The sequence below is a fragment of the Rhineura floridana genome, chromosome 5 (assembly GCF_030035675.1).
Source record: "Rhineura floridana isolate rRhiFlo1 chromosome 5, rRhiFlo1.hap2, whole genome shotgun sequence".
NCBI lineage: Eukaryota > Metazoa > Chordata > Lepidosauria > Squamata > Rhineuridae > Rhineura > Rhineura floridana.
In genome coordinates this window covers 162,221,310-162,241,569 of record NC_084484.1, presented here as the reverse complement: position 1 = coordinate 162,241,569, position 20,260 = coordinate 162,221,310, and the positions used below count along the sequence as shown (strand labels likewise).

General features: G+C 39.7%; 1 protein-coding gene across 4 annotated transcripts in view; it reads left to right on the top strand.

The window, feature by feature from the left end:
* Nucleotides 1–1,373: 1,373 nt before the first annotated feature.
* Nucleotides 1,374–20,260, top strand: part of GRIA4 (glutamate ionotropic receptor AMPA type subunit 4) — a 380,787-nt gene continuing 361,900 nt past the window's right edge. For 3 of the 4 annotated variants that reach the window (XM_061628711.1, XM_061628713.1, XM_061628717.1), the window contains exons 1-2: nucleotides 1,684–1,898; nucleotides 3,092–3,250. In XM_061628711.1, coding sequence (XP_061484695.1) covers nucleotides 1,811–1,898; nucleotides 3,092–3,250 — 247 coding nt within the window. In that variant the 5' untranslated portion in view covers nucleotides 1,684–1,810. Of the gene's footprint in view, nucleotides 1,899–3,091; nucleotides 3,251–20,260 lie in introns of all 4 variants that reach the window. The other variant, XM_061628712.1, reaches the window with a different exon arrangement.

Sequence of the window (20,260 nt, the reverse complement as noted above, 5' to 3'; positions counted from 1 at the left end):
ATGTGGTATTCAGACCCTGGATCCTGAAGTAATGATGCCTTGTATGTGTAAATGGGCCACATCCCCACTCTAGTGCCATGTTTTTCAGTTGACTCTGTTCCCAATAGTGCAGTTAGGTACTTATAGACTGAATTTAATGGTCTTATCCCTCCCCCAATTACAAAGATAATGGGTACTACTTCAGAATGTGGTAAGCCAGCCTTGTTGCATTTAGAGGCTCATTCTGTTGAACGAGGGGAGTTCTGTTGCCAAAGTCCAGGCCTGACTGCACCACTGCCCATTCTTCACACATTCCATTGTCAGTAATGGAAGCCTAACATGAGAAGTCACGTGCAAAGAAGTAGGAAACTCAAGTGGTGCATGTGCATGTGTACATTCACATGTGAATTGACTGCCTCTCACCAGGGGGATAGTTGTCCAGGGGCTCAGGGGTCTAGACTTTTTTGGGAGCAGGTCCCTATGTGTCCAGCATCCTACAAACCAATCAGCATAAAAGGGTGGTAGCTACTGAGAAGTCTTCCAATATGCTTCTTTGTAGTTTCCTGCAGATTGGAGCCAATCAGAGTGAAAGGAGGTGAGTCAACCACTGAGGTGACTCTTCTCAGTAGCACTCTCTTCTTTCATGCTTATTGGCTCCTAGGGATGCCTGTTGTTGTGGGAGAAGGCATTCACAAGGATCTCATTCTCAACTCCACAACAAAAAAAAGGGGGGGGAGGGGGCATGGTTGTGACTAACACAGAGGGACCCTGCCCTTCTGAATTTGCCACTACACTACTGCCTCTCACAATGACTGGTGTGAACTAGTGAACATTCTCCCCCAAATGAGAGACCACAGAAATGTGGCAGGACCGTCACACATTCCACCAGAGAACGTCCTCCCCCCAGTAAGAGAGAGAGAGAGAGGAGCACACAAGTGTGTCAGGACCTTCACACATTCAACGGTCAGTAATGGATGCCTAAAGTGAGAAGTCACGTGCAAAAAGATAGAACACTCAAGTGGTGCGCGCACGCTTGTGCATTCACGAGTGCACCGGCTGCCTCTTACAATGACCCCTGCGTGAGCTAAAGAAGGTCCTCCCCTCATTGATAGCACACACAAGTGTGCCAGGAGGAGCCTTCTCTCTTCCTCTTGGATATTCGTAGGGATGTGGAGAAACCTGCACGCACCCCTCCGGCCCCCTCTCTCTTCAGAACACATAATCTGTGATGTGTTAAGTAAGGACTGGCGCCAAAGGCGCGGAAGAGCGCGCGCTTCGCTGCCGTTGCCTCTGTGCGTCTGCTGAGGGGCGCCAGGGCGGGAAGGAAGGAGGGCGGGCAGTGGCGGTCGGCTCAGGAAGGCGGGAGGAATAGCGCATGTCTTCATTTCTGAGCGCAGCCACTAGACTCCTCTCTCCCCAGCTACCACCAAACTCTCCACCATCTTTTGCATGTGAAACATTTGCGGCCGGACAGAAACCTCTGCCAGGGCTATGGAGACTGCGGGAAAAATCCGCCTCAGCAGGATGGCTTGCTGAGGGAAAGAAGGAAGGAGGGAGGGGAAATAAAGAAATACATATACATTTATCTATACGAAAGAGGAACGAAAGAAGAGGGGGGGGAAAGGAGAAGGGAGGGGGAAAAAACCACCCACCCTCTTCTCTTTTCTTCCCTACCCCATTTTAATTTTTTTCCGTCCCCCTTTCTCAATTTTGTGTCCAGCCCCCCTTCCTTCCCTCCCCCATCACCACCGCGTCCTCAATGCCTCTCTGAACGACATCTAGGGAGAGTGCGTGAGGAGGAGACCCGGGGAGGCAAAAGAGAAAGAAGAAGATGAGGATTATTTGCAGACAGCTTGTCTTGTTGTTTTCTGGCTTTTGGGGACTCGCAATGGGCGCTTTTCCTAGCAGCGTGCAAATAGGTAAGCGCTGCATTGGGCTGGGAGGAAAATGAGAGGGGGGGACGGGATGGTGGAGGGGGAGGGAGAGGGGGCAGAAAAAGTGGGAAAGGGGCCAAAGAAATGAGGAGGGCGGGAGGTCAAATCCGGGCCGCAGGGACTGAGGAAAGAGGAGATGAAGAGCCCCTCAATACCTTCCTTCCTACCTACCCTCGTGTACATGTGTGAAGGCGGAGATGGGGAATGGGGGGTGATTTTTACGCCTCTTAACAGTCCGCTGGGTAGGGAGATTTATACATGTGTGTATGTGTGTGTGTTGTGTATAGCGTGTTGGCAAACTTGGGAAGCTGCCCTCCCCTCCTCTGAGCTGCCTGCATCCCTTCTTCAGGATGCTCTGTTAAAGCCGGTCTAGCACAGCCTGCACGTTGCAGCAACCTATTTGCCATGGGGCGGGAGGGGCAACTGTCTTTGCTTTATAGCCCTTCCTGCCACTACTTTGAAACTTGGGGCATTTCCCCTAATGTCTGTATTCCACCCTTATCTGCTTTGGTCGATGCCTTCTCTTTGCCTAGCCCAGTTGCCTTCCCTTCTGCTTCCCCCTGTCTTTGGATGGGACACCGCTCTTGAATCCATTCCAGCTCCATCATTGCATCATTTCTCATGCACTCCTGAATATGCTGCTAATAAGGCTGAGCAGCTCTCTGCCGGCCCATAGGCTAAAGAGGGACAAAGTTCCTTGCACTCCGCTTGCCTATAGATTATGCTCACTGTATCCCTATGTAAGTGTACATTGGTACTGGCACATGGAAAGTGAATGTATGCATGTGTGTATATGGGGTCATCTCTTCCATGCCTGTATATATTTCCGTAGAAGAACCACTCTGTGTAATCTGCCTGGCACTTAATACCAGGGAGGGCCAATTTAGCAATGTGTTCTATGTTAACAGAGATGGATGATAAATGGTTTCAAAGGTCATGCTCATCACAACAGATATGGTTATTTCAGACGCAGAAAAGCAAAAACAGGACAGCTTGAAAACCCTACTTTTGCAAAAACACGAGCTGGCAACCTAAAAGTCTCATAAGCCTCATATCTTCATGTACATAAAAATGTATTTGAGGACTTAAAGAAGCTGTTTTCATGACAGTGGCTGTCTGACATAGAAATAATTAACTATGACACTTTTTCTCGTTTGCTATAATTTATTTATTGGTAGGTGGCCTCTTCATCAGAAACACGGATCAGGAATATACTGCTTTTCGATTAGCAATTTTTCTTCACAACACCAGCCCCAATGCATCTGAAGCACCTTTTAATTTGGTTCCTCATGTAGACAACATTGAAACAGCAAACAGCTTCGCTGTAACAAATGCCTGTAAGTAAAAAATGTCATTTATCTAAAGTTTTAATCAGATGACAGTGAAATTAAGAAGAATTAAGAATTATTGCATTCCTTGGAAAAACCTCTTGATTTTAAAAGTCTCCATGCCCTGAATGCATTGCAACCTTAGTTAGTTTCTTTCCTTGGTAGAATCTCTTAAGTTGCCTTGTACTGACTAACTGGATATGGCATTTACTTTAGTGTTATTACTGTAGTTTCTTGCTTTCTGGTTTCTATGGTGATGCATTATGTAGTTGTAAATATATATATGAATGTCTTGATCAATTTAGCAACCTCCACAATCTCTCCTCTATGCCAACAGAATATGGCATGCCTTATCTGTGTTTGGAAAGAACCCCTAATATTTGTAATCACAAGTGCTTTCTAAAGGCTAGAGTAGAAAGGAGGCTGTGAAAGCAGTGGTAAGCAGGGTAATGTATTGAAGGGGCTTGACGCTGCAGTTGATCTGGTGATGTCACTTGAGGCTGCCCTGCTCCTGTATTCTGGGTTGTAAATGTCTCTTATCATCTCATAATGCATACATCCAGTAGATATGTCTCCATGCATCCATACATTGGTGCCAAGTCAAGTTAGTGTCTGATCTACTTGATTGCACACACCACCCCAGCTGGAACTATGCCCCAAAGTATATGCACTAGTGCACGCACACACTCATTTTTAAAAAGGATGCTCTTTTCAAAGATGATAGTTTTTTTTAAAAGGGTTATATCTGAAGATCCCATTTTCAGCTGAGCAGGACATATATGAAACTGAGAGCAGAAAGGCACACAATTCATGTCTCTGTTTCCATAAATTCAGCCTCAGTGGATTTAGGTAACTGCAATATCAGAGTTATCTGTATCACAGTGAAAAGCCTCATTCTTTTGAATTCAGTTCCAAATGTTGAAAAATATATATACATTATTTCAAGTTCCATTTCTTCCCAACTACCTTTCCCTGCTTTTATTGGACCATGATTTTTTTTTGTCCTTAAATAAAAAACAGAGGTCTGAAGATAGCAATATATTGCAGAATATTTTCCTTGTGTATACCTTTAAACCATGTACTTTTTTTGACAAAGAACCCTGAGCATTCTCGCCTTAATATCTAGTATGATATTTTACATATAAACATCAACATACATCTCATAAGCTTGTTTCAAAAGACAACCTGCGGGGCAGCCGCCAAGTGGAATTGGAGAGATTCTTTAAGGTTTACATGACCTTGGCACCTTGTTTAACAAGTGAAGCTTTAAAAATCACAAAGTATGCTCTTCTCTCAAGATGTCTTATGCAAAATGATTTATGCTGTATAAGTATGAGTTCTTGTGTTATATATTGGTAGTACTGGAGGAAGGATTTCTGCCAAGGTATGCTTCATTGACAGATGTTGCAGCCTTAAGGTTTTGCAGGCATTGGGCATGGATTTCACAACTGGAGTTGACACTATGGTTACAGCTTGGGGTACTTTCATTCAAAGTGTTTGAGAACCTGACTTTGTACCTGGTCTTCCTACATTGTTTTAGAGAATGTGCTTAACGGTACTGTCAGGCATTTTTAATTAGGATATCAAGTGCTTTGTGTGATTATGAGATTCATCATGAGTTTTTTTTAACAGTTGTGATATATATGGAATTATATTATTATATATATATTCACACACACACATACACGTGTATATACAGAAGAATGCTTTTGAAAACAGCAATTATAATTCTGTGGATACAAAGTCTATGTAGTTACAATGGTCAGTGATGCAGTCAAAGATCTTCAGTAATGCTGTCTTTTTTCTTGTCTTTCATATGTCTGGGATCTGTTTTCACCTTCTTTTAAAGCAGTGTTACAGTTCTAAACAATTTTAATAATCCATTGGTGACAAATTATGTCACACATAATTGAATCCTCAGAAAAAATATATGCATTATTTAAAGTAGTCTCACAGACTACACTGAAGCTATACTTCCAGTTTTGCTTATTATCCCAAAGTCCCAGGCTATGGTCTGAAGGCACATAAGGCCAGCTCCTTGCTGAGGTGTGGTCACTGCCTGGATGGGAGACCCCCTAGGAACCATATGTAAGCTCCCTTGGGTTTCTATCATGGAAAGAAAGGTGGGGTATAAATAAAATAAATAAATAATAAAGTTGTATACTTTGGGCATGATGCAAATGAAATCTCATTTATTTTGATGGATGGGGTTTAACTTTGGCTGGATGCTGCCCTTTATGGGTAGTTGTTTCTTTTGTACATGTGTCTTGGAAGGTTTTGTGTGTCTGTAGGGTGGTGGTGGTGGTGATTGTGGTGGAAATATTTTAGTACTGAAGATAAACTGCTCTCTGCTAATAAAGCATGGGCGGACTAACTGACAAATGAATGAACATATCACATGTTCCTTAAGCTACACATGAGCAGAATCCTGAAAAAAATCAATTGTTTGATAGCTGGAGGACATTGGTTTCCATGTAATTGCATTTGCTGGGTTGACAGAGGCTTCCAAAGCACAGATGTGTGAGATGTTCTAGCCTAATTAAAGTTCTTTATGAAAAAATGCAGTAACTAATACTTTGCAGCCTGACCAATCTGACTATTAGTAAACATAATTTTGGAGTGGCTTTTATGGGGAAAAGGAAGAAAACATTCAGAGGAATTCTACTTAGAACACATGTGTTTATGTGTGTGCATGTCCCAAGATGATGCCGTACAAAAGCCTCTCAGCTACTGGACAGAAATTAATATTCATGTGAGGTCAAGTGTAAAGATCTGAGACGTGAGCAGTTGGCTTTATTTCTGTTTTTCATCTCACTGCAGAGGTTACTTTTTGAAGCTGCAGTGCCTGGACTATTTTGGGGATTAGGGACAATAAACAAGGAGCCTGAAAGGTCCGTGTCTAAAGATGAACTAGCTCAATCAGGAATTATACAGTAGAAGCATGTGGAATCAACTGGATTTTCACTCTCTCTTTGGCATTGGCTTTTTAGCATTTGGCATTTGGCACTCTCTCTTTGGCATTGGCTACTTCTCTTGCATTTTGATATTTGATTAGGAACACTTACAGACTTAAATTTATTCTCTTATATTTGGCTTTGTGTAAAGCCTGTGATAAGTTCTATTTGTTCTGACTTTGTACAGTCCCCAAAGCTTAAGAAACACAGGTTATTTTAGCATATAGATTCTGTTGTGGTTCAATAAAACTGACATGATTTATGTTAGTTTAGTTCTCATTTCCTCCTGTTATGTGCTGAGCCTTTTTTTCATACATTGCTCTTGTAATGCATATTTTCTTGCGGGTAGTGCAGTTAATGAAATAGGGCTAGAGTTTATTGCTAAATATGGAATGTGCATAACTTTAATTGCTAAAACTTAAATCTGCACCGTTAAAGCAGGGTTCTAGTGATTGGCATGTTATATGCAGAAATATTTATTTACAGTTGGACTTTTTAACCTCCTAATGAGTTTTGGTTTTCAGCAGTCAGAATTTTTTCTATAGGAGCATATTTTTCCACTTCATGTAAAAATAAACACATTTTTATTTAAAAAAATGGGAAATGAACTTTATAAGTGCATTAATGCACTTCTACACAAACATTTTTAAAAAATCATCTGAAGACCTCCTGTGATGCTGGGCAGTTAATGAATCTGTACAGGTGTGACAAAAAAGCATTGTTGACCTCCAGATGTACCCATTTCTTTTGCAACAGTCCCAGATATTCTGTTACAAAACTGCTGGTGAGCAGCAATCTTGCAGTTCTCCCACAGAGAACAGTGCAAAATTAGAAAGGATAAATCTAGAATTGTGCTGTCAACATTTTTCCTCCTTAAAATGCTTTCCTTGGCGCCTGACAATCTTAGTTCTTCACTGGTTCATATTTGGGCATGTACATGAATGAGGCAGATGCCAATTATTTGTGGAAACAGTCACCATCTTTTGTAATCAAGGTGTTAATTCAACTTTGTAACACCACAACAAATAAATAGTTTGTCACCCGATCCATAACCCAGTTGAATTAGACTACTTGACCAGTTTATTGCCATTGCCCAGTGCAGTTGTGGCAATCACCAAATCTTGATTTGATGATCAAGAGCATCTTAAGGACTTCTGTTCTCACACCTCTTCTTTAGGGTGGCCATGTATTCCACTTTACAGAGGATAGTCTTCTGTTTGAAGGGTTGTCTGGTCCAAGTCTGGTTTAAATATAAGGAACCATGGGTTATATCCAATGTCTGTCATACTCAGAGTGTGTGTGTATGTACTGCCTTCAAGTTGATTCCGACTTATGGTGACCCTAGGAATACGGTTTTCATGAGGCTGAGAGGCAGTGACTGGCCCAAGGTCACCTAGTGAGCTTCATGGCTATGTGGGGATTCGAACCCTGGTCTCCCAGGTCGTAGTCCAACAACTTAACCACTACACCACACTGGCTCATACTCAGAGTACTTTCACTGAAATTAATGGACACAACTAACTTAGGTCCATTCATTTCACTGGGTCTACACTGATGTAGTCAGATAAGATACAAGATTAAAAGAAGAGAGAGGATTTATTTTATTTATTTATTATTTCAATTTATATACCGCCCTTAGCAGAATAGCTCTCAGGGCAGTGAACAAACAAGATAAAATACAATATATCATAGTAAAAAATCACAAAAACATGTACAAACAAACAACAGAAAGCACAACAAAAACGAAATACAACACAAATTAAGAAGGATACATGTTAAAAGTAGAAAGATTAAGAAAATTAAAAGATTAAAATGCCTGGGAGCATAAAAAGGTCTTTACCTGGTGCCGGAAAGATAGAAGTGTAGGCGCCAGGCGTACCTCTTCGGGGAGGCTGTTCCACAACTCAGGGGCCACCACAGAAAAGGCTCTAGATCTAGTAACCACCCTCCGGGCTTCCCGATGAGCTGGTACCCGGAGGAGGGCCTTAGATTCTGAAAGAAGTGAACGGGTAGGTTCATAGGATCAACAGTTTCCATCAGCAACTGAAATTGACCATCATCAGTGAGCACCTGGACAGCAGACTAAGCAGGCGCATAGGTCACCTGGTTATAGTCCACTATAGAAAAGTGTATTGTATTTTTATTTAAATTATAGTAATTATTTCTAAGTTTGCATCAATACATAAAAATCAGCACATGTCGATTTTATGCAAATCTGTGCCCTCTTTTTGGTGACATGTTGTCTCTTTTTTGGTGATGTATAAGTGGCCACCCTACTCCTCCTGCATGATCATCCCCTCCTTTTCAGTTTGGGAGATAACTGTGATTAGCATTTACTCTGCACTGTGGCTTAGTGGTTAGAGTGTTGGACTACGACCTGGGAGACCAGAGTTCGAATCCCCACACAGCCATGCAGCTCACTGGTTGACCTTGGGCCAGTCACTGCCTCTCAGCCTCAGAGGAAGGCAATGGCAAACCACCTCTGAATACCGCTTACCATGAAAACCTTATTCATAGGATCGCCATAAGTCGAAATTGACTTGAAGGCAGTCCATGATGATGAAGTTATCAGCAAGGATAGCACCAAACCACAGTTTGAAAACCTGCTTCTGACCATAGTTTCAAACTATGTTTTGGTGCTACAACTAATGAAAGTGTTGGTGCAGATATAATATTAACCTTAGTAATCTCCAACACTGAAAGGAAGTGGAGGAATACCCATTTGAGAAAAGGGAGAAGGAAGCAACGTAAGAGCCATTGGGCATTCCTGATAGTCAAATCAAGACTTCTTGACAGGGGAGGAGTGCATCTGAACTGAGCTGATTTCTGATCCTACACCTGCTGTATCAGTGACTAAATGCACAGGGTGAAATATACTGGTTCTTTGAACAGTAGTATCATATAGCATGTCTTGCTGGCATTACAGAGATGTTATCTTGCTGACTGATTTACTGATGCAAATGTTAGAGATCACTCTACATCAGGACCTCTTCACACATTATGTTATTTAGGTAAAACTGCATTCCAAACTGGTGCCCTCCAGACGTTTTAGACCACACTTCCCATCTTTCCTGACAACTGGCCGTGTTGGCTGGTTCTGATGGTACTTGCAGTTCTACTGGGACAGAGGGTGGTATATAAATTAAACAAAGAAATAAATAAAACATCTGGAGGGCACTAGGTTGGGTAAGACTGAGATAACATGAATGTAAAAAAGGTAGTGTATGATTGTGACAGAAAAAATGTTTGAAAACATTATCACACGAGGATGCTTCTCGAGAGGACAAGATTAGCTAAGGCTCCTTGCCAAGTGTATCTATTGTTGGTGACAGACCCAATGTTGCTGCCCATATCAATTTGTTTCAACTTAAATGGCTTGTGGGGCACTGTATCATCTGAACAGCACTATTTTAAAACTGGCAATGAACCAGCAAACTTTCCAACTTTTTAAAGGCTTATTTATTTCTTAATTTTTTGTTAATTTTTTAAAAAATTCTAATTTATAATAATCTATTGGATCTAGAATGTGAGTGTATGCAGTACTCTGTCTGCTTTTTTCTGTAGCTGTCCCAGTTAAAATCCATGAAACTTCAGAGGAGGCATATGATCCTCAAACACTTAGGTAACATGTCCTACCAAATTACTGTAAATTCACTGTTGTTTCCCTGATGGAAGGATTTGTTGCTTTCATAAGACTGGTTGTGTGTTTGTGTTCACGCATTTCCACATTCAAATGTACGAGTGTGTAGAGGACTATTTATAGGGCTTCTCTAAAGCCATTTCTTGAAGTGCTAGAGGTGGTGTGTCTGGGCAGGTGAAATTTAAATTATGTCTTGTGTTTCTCATCTCCATAATTCAAATACTAAAACTACATTGGTTAGAAAATATATTAAATTTGAACAGATGGAGACAAAATTTACAGTTAAATTCTTTGATCTATGTTTGTAATGCTGTCTCATTTTTCATACGGTCTCATATTTTCCAGCAGAGGTCTTCAAAGAGCTGTCTGTTGCCTGTTTCCATTCTACAAGGTCCTTTGCTTTATTAGTTTAATTTAATTTTAACTTTGCTTTATTAGTTTAATTTTTAAGATTTAATTTTTCATTGGTAAGGAATGATACACTCTGATAATGCCTTGAATTCTTAAACTTTTCACCTAAAGCAGAGATGGAGAACCTTTGGCTCTCCAGTCATTGCAGGACTACAGTTCTCATCATCCTTGACCATTGGCCATGCTGGCTGGGGCTGATGGGAGTTGAAGTCCAACAACATCTGGTGGAGCCACAGATTCCCCCATCCCTAACCTAAAGGAACCAGAAGTGGTCAGTGTTGGAGAGTGCAGAGCTTGGAAAAGTTACTTTTTTGAACTACAACTCCCATCAGCCCAATCCAGTGGCCATGCTGACTGGGGCTGATGGGAGTTGTAGTTCAAAATAGTAACTTTTCCAAGCTCTGGAGAGTGTATATACCATGCTAAGATGTAATGTTAAATATGATTCCTTCCATTCCATTCTTTCTCCAGAAATTGTTCTTATTTTTTATGGATGATATCCAACCCAAAAGTGCAAAAAGCATTAGAGTTTGCATTGTTCTACTAGCAGTTTCTGTTTCTTCTTTCGTCCTTTCCCCCCCAAGATGTGTATAGGGCAACAAATTTGCATGGAAATGAATAATAAACTAATATTAATATTAATTAATAATAAAAGGTAAATTACAACATGAGGTTGAACTATAGGGAGGTGAGATTATAGTGCTGGCACCTTCCTAGGTGTAGAGAATATGGTTGCTGTTTCTAAAAGTACATCACCAGTAGTAAATGTATGGCAGATTTAGAGAAATGAGTGACTCTAGATCATCATAGATTAATATATTTTTAAATGGTTCTTTATTCACACTTGTTTGTTTCCTTGATTGCTTCCCACTTGTGTTGCACTTCCTAGTCATTGGTAAGAGAATGTTTTGTTTGCACCCTGCTGATTAGAGAAGATAGCCAAATTAATGGAGTGTGCTATGCTGCATTTGTGGTTTGATGTAAGCTAATTCTGTTTTGGTGCAGGGAAGGAAAGTAGTACTTGGTTTCTGTTTTAAAGCATATGTAGCCAGATTTAACATGCCCGCAACATATCTGAGTGAAATTTCCAATACATGAGCTAGAAGACATTATTTTGGCTACTTTTACTTCCATTCTGCACTACATCAGTTAAATCCATTATGCACTACATCAGTTAAATCTCTGGACACATCATTTTACAGCCTTTATGGGCATAAGTATGCTATAGACTTAAACTGGCTCAACAGGTATTCCTTCCTCTAAATACAACCCGGGAACTGTAATTCTGTGATGGGCAGTTAGTGATTTGTAACATAGATTTCAGAGTTCCTCCATCAAACTTTACTTCCCAGGATTCTTTGGAGAAAATATTTACAGTTAAACCAAAATAGGTTTTTAGTGTAGATATCATAAGTATATTCATAGTGCACTGGAGTTTATTGAGCAGCAGCTAAAGTGCAGAGATAACCACAGTGTGACTATTGCTTTGCTCGTCAGCAGATGGAGTTATTGGTTTATTATTCTCTGATAATATAAGGCATGTCAAAAGTAAAACAACCCTGCTGGGAGAGCTTTTAACTTACCTACATTTGTCCTATAGTTAATCTAGTTGAAACTGGTTTAGGAGGTTGTAGAAATTACATTCAAGCTTGTAAGACAACAAAATTTCACTGTTCTCTCTCAGGGATGCTAAAGAGTAAGAAACTGAGTTAAGTAATTTGTTCCCCTTCAAAATTTGAGAGTCTAAACAATTATTTCCAAGCTACAATTCTTAGGATTTTTTTGAGGGGGTGGGGAGGAAATCACAGTTAACCAGTACAGTACCATGCTTTAATTCTTATTTGATCTTTTTTTAAAAAAAGGTTAATTAAGAACTGTATCAGCTTGTAAAACAAAACAACAACTATTATGAAAACTTTGCATTTAAAATATTCATAGAAGCTTCCTGCACAGGAACCAGTGTGAGTATTTTCAGCCATTTTTTCCTACTGACCCAGTTTAGCCCCATTCATTTCAGAGGCACTTGTGCCAGAATAGCTCTCAGTATATTGTGCCTACTTGTCTCAATGAGGGGTGTTCATTTCTGGGTGCTCTACAATAATCTGTCACACTGTATGCATCATGTTTAGTGCTCTTTTGGGTAATTGTGTCATCTCAGGAGCATATGTTTCCTGTGGCAGATTTGTTTTTCTTTGTTTGCTTTTTGTATATTTTCCCTCAAATTATACGGCTGCAAGTATAAATGCTTGTTTTTGGCCTATACAAATCAGAACAATAGAAAGCTAAATAGTAATAAAAATAAAAGCAACAACCATGAAAACAATAACAACCAGAAGCAACAACAATAGCAACATCTAAAGTAAACTTTGGATGAATTAAACAACATACTGATACTGGACTAGTTTCATTTTTGTTAATAAGGCTATTCCTGGGTCAGTATGTTGTGGGCTGTAGCCTTTTCCTTGGTGAGATTGGTGACTATCCAAGGTGAGTCACTAAAATGATCCTTCCAAAACTCTGGTTTATTGTGATAGTGTTCAAAAGATGTTATTCTTAAAAATGCTTTTGGATGGGTGATGCTTTAGGTTTGAGGCATAGGGATTCAAGCAGCTATATTTTGCAAGCCAGATGGGGCTGCCAACTACTGCTGGTCTAACATAGCTAATCAGGTAGGAATGAGGTCTGCATGGGTGATACACCTGCTGAAATGTAAGCCAAGCTTACTGAAATTCCCTCTTCTACACATCTATTAAGGGTGTAGGAGCCCTGTCTTCTTTTTCATCTGAGCACCTTACATACAGCTCAAAATGAGGTTGTGCAAAACCCAATACCTCTTCTTTTGCAAGCACTGCTTTTCACACTTCTAGGTTAGTAGTAAATTGCACAGTGCAGGCTTGTGAAACCTGCTCTTTAACATTTCATTAAATTAGAGGTAGCCGTTTTTATATGAGAGCAGGCAGAACACTCCTAGTTCAGATTAATGTTAAGCCATAGTATAGTGTTATGGGAATGAACCTCCTTCCCCTCTTTGCTTCCTTTGTGCACTCAAGTAGATGAAATGCTTCCACTTTCAGATCTGAAGACCCCCAGTTTGAACTTGACATCCAGTTCAGACTAATCATAGCTCCCCATGATGTTCAGGGAACTACAGTTGGTTCTAAATAGGGCCAGTTAAATCAAACCAGAATGTCAAGCTTTGGTTTGCTTCCAATAGTAGTTTGAATAAACCACGGTTTCCCAAATTCAGTTATTTCAGGAAACTCTGGTTAGGGCTAAATCAAAAATAAAATTTGGGAGGAGGGGGAGATGTGAGGCTCATGCATGCTTGTTTCTGTAACATAAGACCATGATTTAGAGCTATGCCTAAAGTGGGCCAAAGTAAAATCCTTTGCGTTGATATTTGATAATGGAAAATCGGTGCTCTTGTTTTATTTTAAGGTCTGATTCATATTTGTGAACCAGCCCCTTCTCCCACCCCTGTGTGATTCCTTACATGGACAATATTGCATGAAACAATCTCAGTGTAATTTCATTTTCAATGCAAGTGCCAAAGCCTTTCCTTTCCTCTTTTTGTCTTCCCTCAACACCACTGAGATGCTAGTCAACTATTTCGATAATGAATTGGAAGCAGCAGGTGTCAGGAGACTGGCACAAGGTACCAAAGAGTTAGAGGTAAGGTAAGGTAAGGTATGCAGTGCCTAATGCATCTCAGGGAGCACTGACATTCTGAAAAAGGTCTGAGGTGAACTATGTCCTAAAAGTACCAGAAGATAACTGATTTATTCTCCACATCCCGCTATCTACTGTGAGCTGGAAGTTGCTTAAAATACAGAGCTTTGACTTGAATTGTTGCACTGTGATGCCTCCTAGTAGCTGCTTAAAACCTTCCACTAATTGAGATGATGATGGGCTTTGGATTGCTGGTGTGCTGACACGAAGAAGTGCTCCATGTTGGAGAAATCTGAGTTGCTGGTTTCCGAGCACAGTTGGATGCTGAGTCCTCTTTCTCAGGGTGATTTCTCCCTTGTGTCTTGACAGGCTTGAGAAATGTGGGGCTTACCTTGCTGGCTTATCCAACTCAAAGTCACTCTCTGAGTTGTGTGTGGTACCTGGTGTGTGAGTCATAACAAACCCAGGCTCAATTTAAAAATTACAAAGTGTCCTGATCCCTTAAAAGGCTGACGTGTTTGCCCAAAAGAATTTTGGTCTTAATTTTTGTGGGCCTCTATTTCTTTTGAAAACAAATCAATGCAGGGATATTAATGTTGTGTTAGTAATAGCTTTTTGAGGACATGCCTGGGCTCCTGCTGGGAGGCAGGGCAGTGGAGTCAGAGTTGTGGGGTCGGAGTCGGAAGCAATTTTGGGTGGAGTTGGAGTCGGTAGAAATGTTCCGACTCCGGCTTCAAAATAAATTTTGATTGACAATTAAAAAAATATATAAATTCAAAATGTCAAAGAAGCTTCCCATGAAGTCAGCTGTAGTTGAGCATTTCACCATTACTCAAGATGGAAAACATTTTGTGTGTTAGTGTATGACACAGGACCCAGATGAAGACAAATGCTGTGATGCCAAGATCAGCGCATATTCAGGCAGCGATAAAAATGCTCCTATGAGAGCTTCCAATTTAAAAAGACATTTACAGCCCTTTCCAGGGCTGTGAAGTTGGAAGCAATTTTGGGTGGAGTTGGAGTTGGAGTCGGACAGTAGAAAAATAGAGGAGTCGGAGTCGAAGGTTTGGCGTACCAACTCCACAGCCCTGCTGGGAGGAAGGGTGGAATATAAATCAAATAATAAATAAATAAATAACGGATGTGGTCGAAAACGGAGCTTTATCCACAATATTAGCAATAGTATCTGCTAAAGCCACTGCCAATATCTTAGCTGCATAGCCTTCCAATTGCTGTATCATGCAGAACAATTCTACTTACTTTTCAGAACACTGAAGAAAGATAGCGGAATAGTAAGAAATTACTGTTTGTTTTCTTAGACTTAAAATCCCAGGTTGAGATTAATAGTGTCAGGTGCTTGCTTCCACGTGTTTTCACAGTATATTTTCATTCATCTCTACTGGACACTGTACTTCATTCATCTTTGACCTCTAAGGTTTAAAAGAGAGTTAGTAGTAGCTATACTATTCTGTGTTCCTCTTCTGATGTCTGACAGATGGGGGAAAAGTGTGCACTTTTATTTTTTGCTGAGACACCTGAATGCTGATCTGCTGCTGTCTACAGAGAATTTTCTACTAACAGCCACTAACCGTTTGCTTGCTAGGATAAACAAAAGTAAATCGAAAGTGATAAAAATTATAATATATACAAAGCTGCCTTATACAGTAACACCTCATTGTCCCTACCCTAGTCATCCCATACTTCCTGATCGCACCTTGCATTTGGTTGTTGCATTTTTGGAACAATTACTTTTAAGAATTCTTGAGTAGATTGTTTAATAAATCTACTCAAGGATGGTTTGCTCTGACAGGCAGCAGCTCTTCAAGGTTTTAGCCAGAGTTCTTTTTCCACTTCTGCTGCCTGAGATCAGTTTGACTGGAATTACCAGGAAATGGACCTGGGGTATTACGTGTGCAAAACATGTGCTGTGTCACTAAGCTGTGGCACACCTCAGTAGCAAGCTAATAGTAGTGCTATATACTTATATACAAACATAAATGCAACTATATGGAACAGGGATATGCAAACTCTTTGCAGTTATTCCTGGAGTTATATGCTCAGGTCAATTTTCACAGATTCCCAGTTTTCGCAGTTGTTCTTTGTTCCCCTTTCAAAGTATCAACAAGCATTTTCACATCATTCATGCTGGACTACGGCTCATCAGGCCGCCTTCAAAGCCCACATCATGCTGAGCTGTTGCTCATCAGATTGCTTGTGTGTGTGCACATGCGTGCACTTAACAATACATTTGCAAACCCGCTGCTTGTTTGGGATAATTATCTACACCAATAAATATTCAATTTCAGTTTGGGACTAAGAATACTCATATGTTTGCATCCCTAACTAGAAAGTTACTTTAGACAGATTTAGGAGCTTGCATAAATCCATGGATGCTTTTTATTTGTTTTTTAGAACAAGAAAACACTGCATGCCATATCACAAACTAACAGTTTGTGTTTTGAACTTTATGGGAATTTCCAGTAACAAAGCAGTTTGTTGTTTAAAATGGGTAGCAGTTGTTCAAGGAACACAATTTCAAAACTTCTCTGGGTATGAAGAAACAACTTTGCAAACTACTTTACAATCCAGAAAACTGCATAATAAAATTATGTCTGAAGGATTATAATAAATTATACAAGATGATGATGATGATGATTTAAATTTATATTCTACCCCTGCTCCCAGAAGAAGCCCAGGGTGGCAAACAAAAAGACTAAAAATACCTTTAAAACATCTTTAAAAATTAATCCTTAAAACATCTTCTTTCAAAAGAAACACCCTAAAAACAATCCTAACACACATGAAGACTAGGATAAGATTTCTATTTAAAAGGCTTGTTGACAGCCTAATGCAATCAGATATGCTGCCACTATGTATTAAAAATAATATAATAATTTATGCAAAATAAAACATTAGCTTGAAGTCTATATATCTTAAATATGACATATTTTCACCTGTCGCATTGTGACTCATAAGATAAATCTAGAATGTCCTCTGAACTTGGAATATCTAAGTCCTGCTATACACAACTGCTTTTGGTGGCTGTTGCCTGCTCATGGCAAACCAATCACTCAACTTGCTTGTTCTGAGCAGAAGCAGAAATCTGCATGCTACCGCAAACCTGCTCAATGTGTGTTGCGTGGTGGCCTGCAAAATTTCTGTTTCTGTTAATTATAAATGAAACCCATTTAACATGAGCAGCAAGCAGGCAGCACAGGAAAAAAGAGAAGCAACTTATATGGCCAGGAAAGGCATGTGCACCCCTTGATTTCATATATTAATCTTGCCATCTTCTATATACAATTATCCTTGAATATTTTAGATTTCTGTATGCAGTAGAATAGTTTGAGAACATCATAGGGAATCATGCTTTGGGATAACACAGAATCATATAATAGTAGAGTTGGAAGGGGCCTATAAGGCCATCAAGTCCAACCCCCTGCTCAATGCAGGAATCCAAATCAAAGCATTCCCAACAGATGGCTGTCTAGCTGCCTCTTGGATGCCTCCAGTGTTGGAGAGCCTGCTACTTCTCTAGGTAATTGGTTCCATTGTTGTATGGCTCTAACAGTTAGGAGGTTTTTCCTTTTTTTTTTTTTTACAATAATTTTTATTCAAATTTTCATAAAACATAGAAAACAAAATCATAAAACATTCAAAGACAAAAAACAAAACAAAACAAAAATGATTAAACAAAAAAATAAAATAAAATAAAATGTTGACTTCCCATTTGTCACATATCAAATCAGTTATAGGTCTACAATATATAACAATCCTGTCTCTTAAATCATATTATAAAATCACTTTCCTCCAGTAGTTATCTTAATTAATCATCAAATCTCATAAACATTACTTTATTCTTTCCACAAAAAGTCAAAGAGAGGTTTCAATTCTTTAAGAAATATATCTATCAATTTTTCTCCAAATAAACATGTCAATTAATCCATCTCGTTAATAATTATAATAATCTTATTGTCATAACCATAGTCCAAATAAACATTTCGATTAATCCATCTCATCAGAATCTGTTAGGTCCAATAATTTCAATAGCCATTATTCCATTATCCCTATTAGTTCCATCTTCCATCTTCAATAGTCCTGTTAAGTCCAGTAATTTCAGTGTCCAATCTTCCATTATCAGTATTCCATAATAATCTTGCTGTTGTAGCCATAGTCATATAATAAGAGTCTGATGGGAATTTCCTCTATCCCAAATATTTTCTTGCCATCCATTCTGAATAAGTTGCTGAAATACTGTTGTAAAGTCATATCTGTGTTCTTCTTTTTTACAAAATGCACTGGCTCATCTCTTAAGAGTTTTTCCATTGTCACATGGCTGCAGTTAATTCCATAGATTTTCTCTATATCAAGCTCCATCACATCATTCCAGTCCAGAAGATTATCCAAGCCATTGATAACTTTATCTCTAATATCTTCATTAATTTCTTCAGAGATAACGTTAAATTCCAAACAGTAGATTTTATTTCTAAAATCCATAAACTCCAGATCTTTTTCCAATTCCACATTTGTTCCAATCTCCAGGGCTTGTATCTTCCCTTTATTTTTTCTTTTCTCATCTCTGATCTCATTCTCCTCTCTCACAGGGTCCCCTATTTCTTTAAGCTCCTGCGTCATTTTGCTCAGTTCAATTTTCAGCTCCTTACTACCCTGTCGCAGGGTTTGTTTCGTTATCTCAATCTCATCCATTATTTTCTGAAACATAATTACTTCCAGATTCTCAGCCACTTTCTTGATTGCCATTTTTAAAACCACGAAAACAAAGCAAAACAAAAATAAAGAAGAACCACTTCTTATTTCAGCAACAATTGGGTTAATATTCCAGGCTTGATGACATCACAGTATAAACAGAGCAACCTGCCTTATCTCTCTTGTGCAAGAATGCAAAACAAATTTAGTTCCCAGCATCAAAACAGTTAGTGGCGTCGTGAAGAAGCAGATTCGTCAAAATAAAATAGACCAAAAAGAGAATAGTCCCAGACAATATAATATTCCTCGGAATAGAAATCAGGAATAGAAATCCCTCTTCTGTTTATATCTTTAGAATGCACTTCCAGGACAGCTTTTTGCGACAGAAACAGAGATAAGCTGTTAATTTCGTGAATAACAGAGAAGAGCTATATCTCACCCAGAAGTTGTCCAAAGCCGATCAATCTGACAAATCTCCTTTTGCTGCAACAATTTAAACCAAGTAAAAAAAATAATAGAAAGAAGGGTGCTTGCCTGTTAGTCCGTTCTCTCTTTGAAGAAAAGATAAACGTATCGCTTAAGCAGATAGAGCTTGTTAGAAAGTCCGTCCGGCATTGTTGGCTGGACCTTATCTCATAAATTAATGAAATCCAGTCCTCCCAACAAAAACAGGCTTTGAGGTTGATCTCTACGTTTTTCCCTGCCCGGGAGAAATTTCATCAGTCAAAAAAAAAAATGTTCTGACTGATTTATATCTGAATAAGCTTCTTTTGAGGCGGGAGCCCGTCCCAAAAGCAGGCACAAGCGAAGTCACCCTTCCCGGAAGTCTGTTTTTCCTGATGTTCAGTCGAAATCTGGCTTCCTGCAACTTGAGCCCATTATTCCGTGTCCTGCACTTTGGGACGATCGAGAAGAGATCCTGGCCCTCCTCTGTGTGACAACCTTTCATGTACTTGAGAAGAGTGCTATCGTATCTCCCCTCAGTCTTCTCTTCTCCAGGATAAACATGCCCAGTTCTTTCAGTCTGTCCTCATAGGACTTTGTTTCCAGTCCCCTGATCATCCCTGTTGCCCTCCTCTGAACCTATTCCAGTTTGTCTGCATCCTTCTTGAAGTGCGGAGGCCAAAACTGGATGTAGTACTCAAGGTGAGGTCTAACCAGTGCTGAACAGAGGGGAACTAATACTTCACGCAATTTGGAAATTATACTTCTGTTAATGCAGCCTAATATAGCATTTGCCTTTTTTGCAGCCACATCACACTTTTGGCTCATATTCAGCTTGTGATCAACAACAATTCCAAGATCCTACTCACATGTCATATTGCTGAGCCAAGTATTCCCCATCTTATAACTGCGTTTGGTTTCTTTTTCCTAAGTGTAGAACTTTGCATTTATCCCTGTTGAATTTCATTCTGTTGTTTTCAGCCCAGTGCTCTAGCCTATCAAGGTCCCTTTGAATATTGTTTCTGTCTTCCATGGTATTAGCTGTGCTCCCTCAATTATGTATCATCTGCAAATTTGATAAGCATGTTCTATACCTCCTCATCCAGGTCATTAATAAAAATCTTGAAGAGCACTGGGCCCAGGACCGAGCCCTGTGGTACCCCACTTGTTACTTCTGCCCAGTTTGAGAAGGAA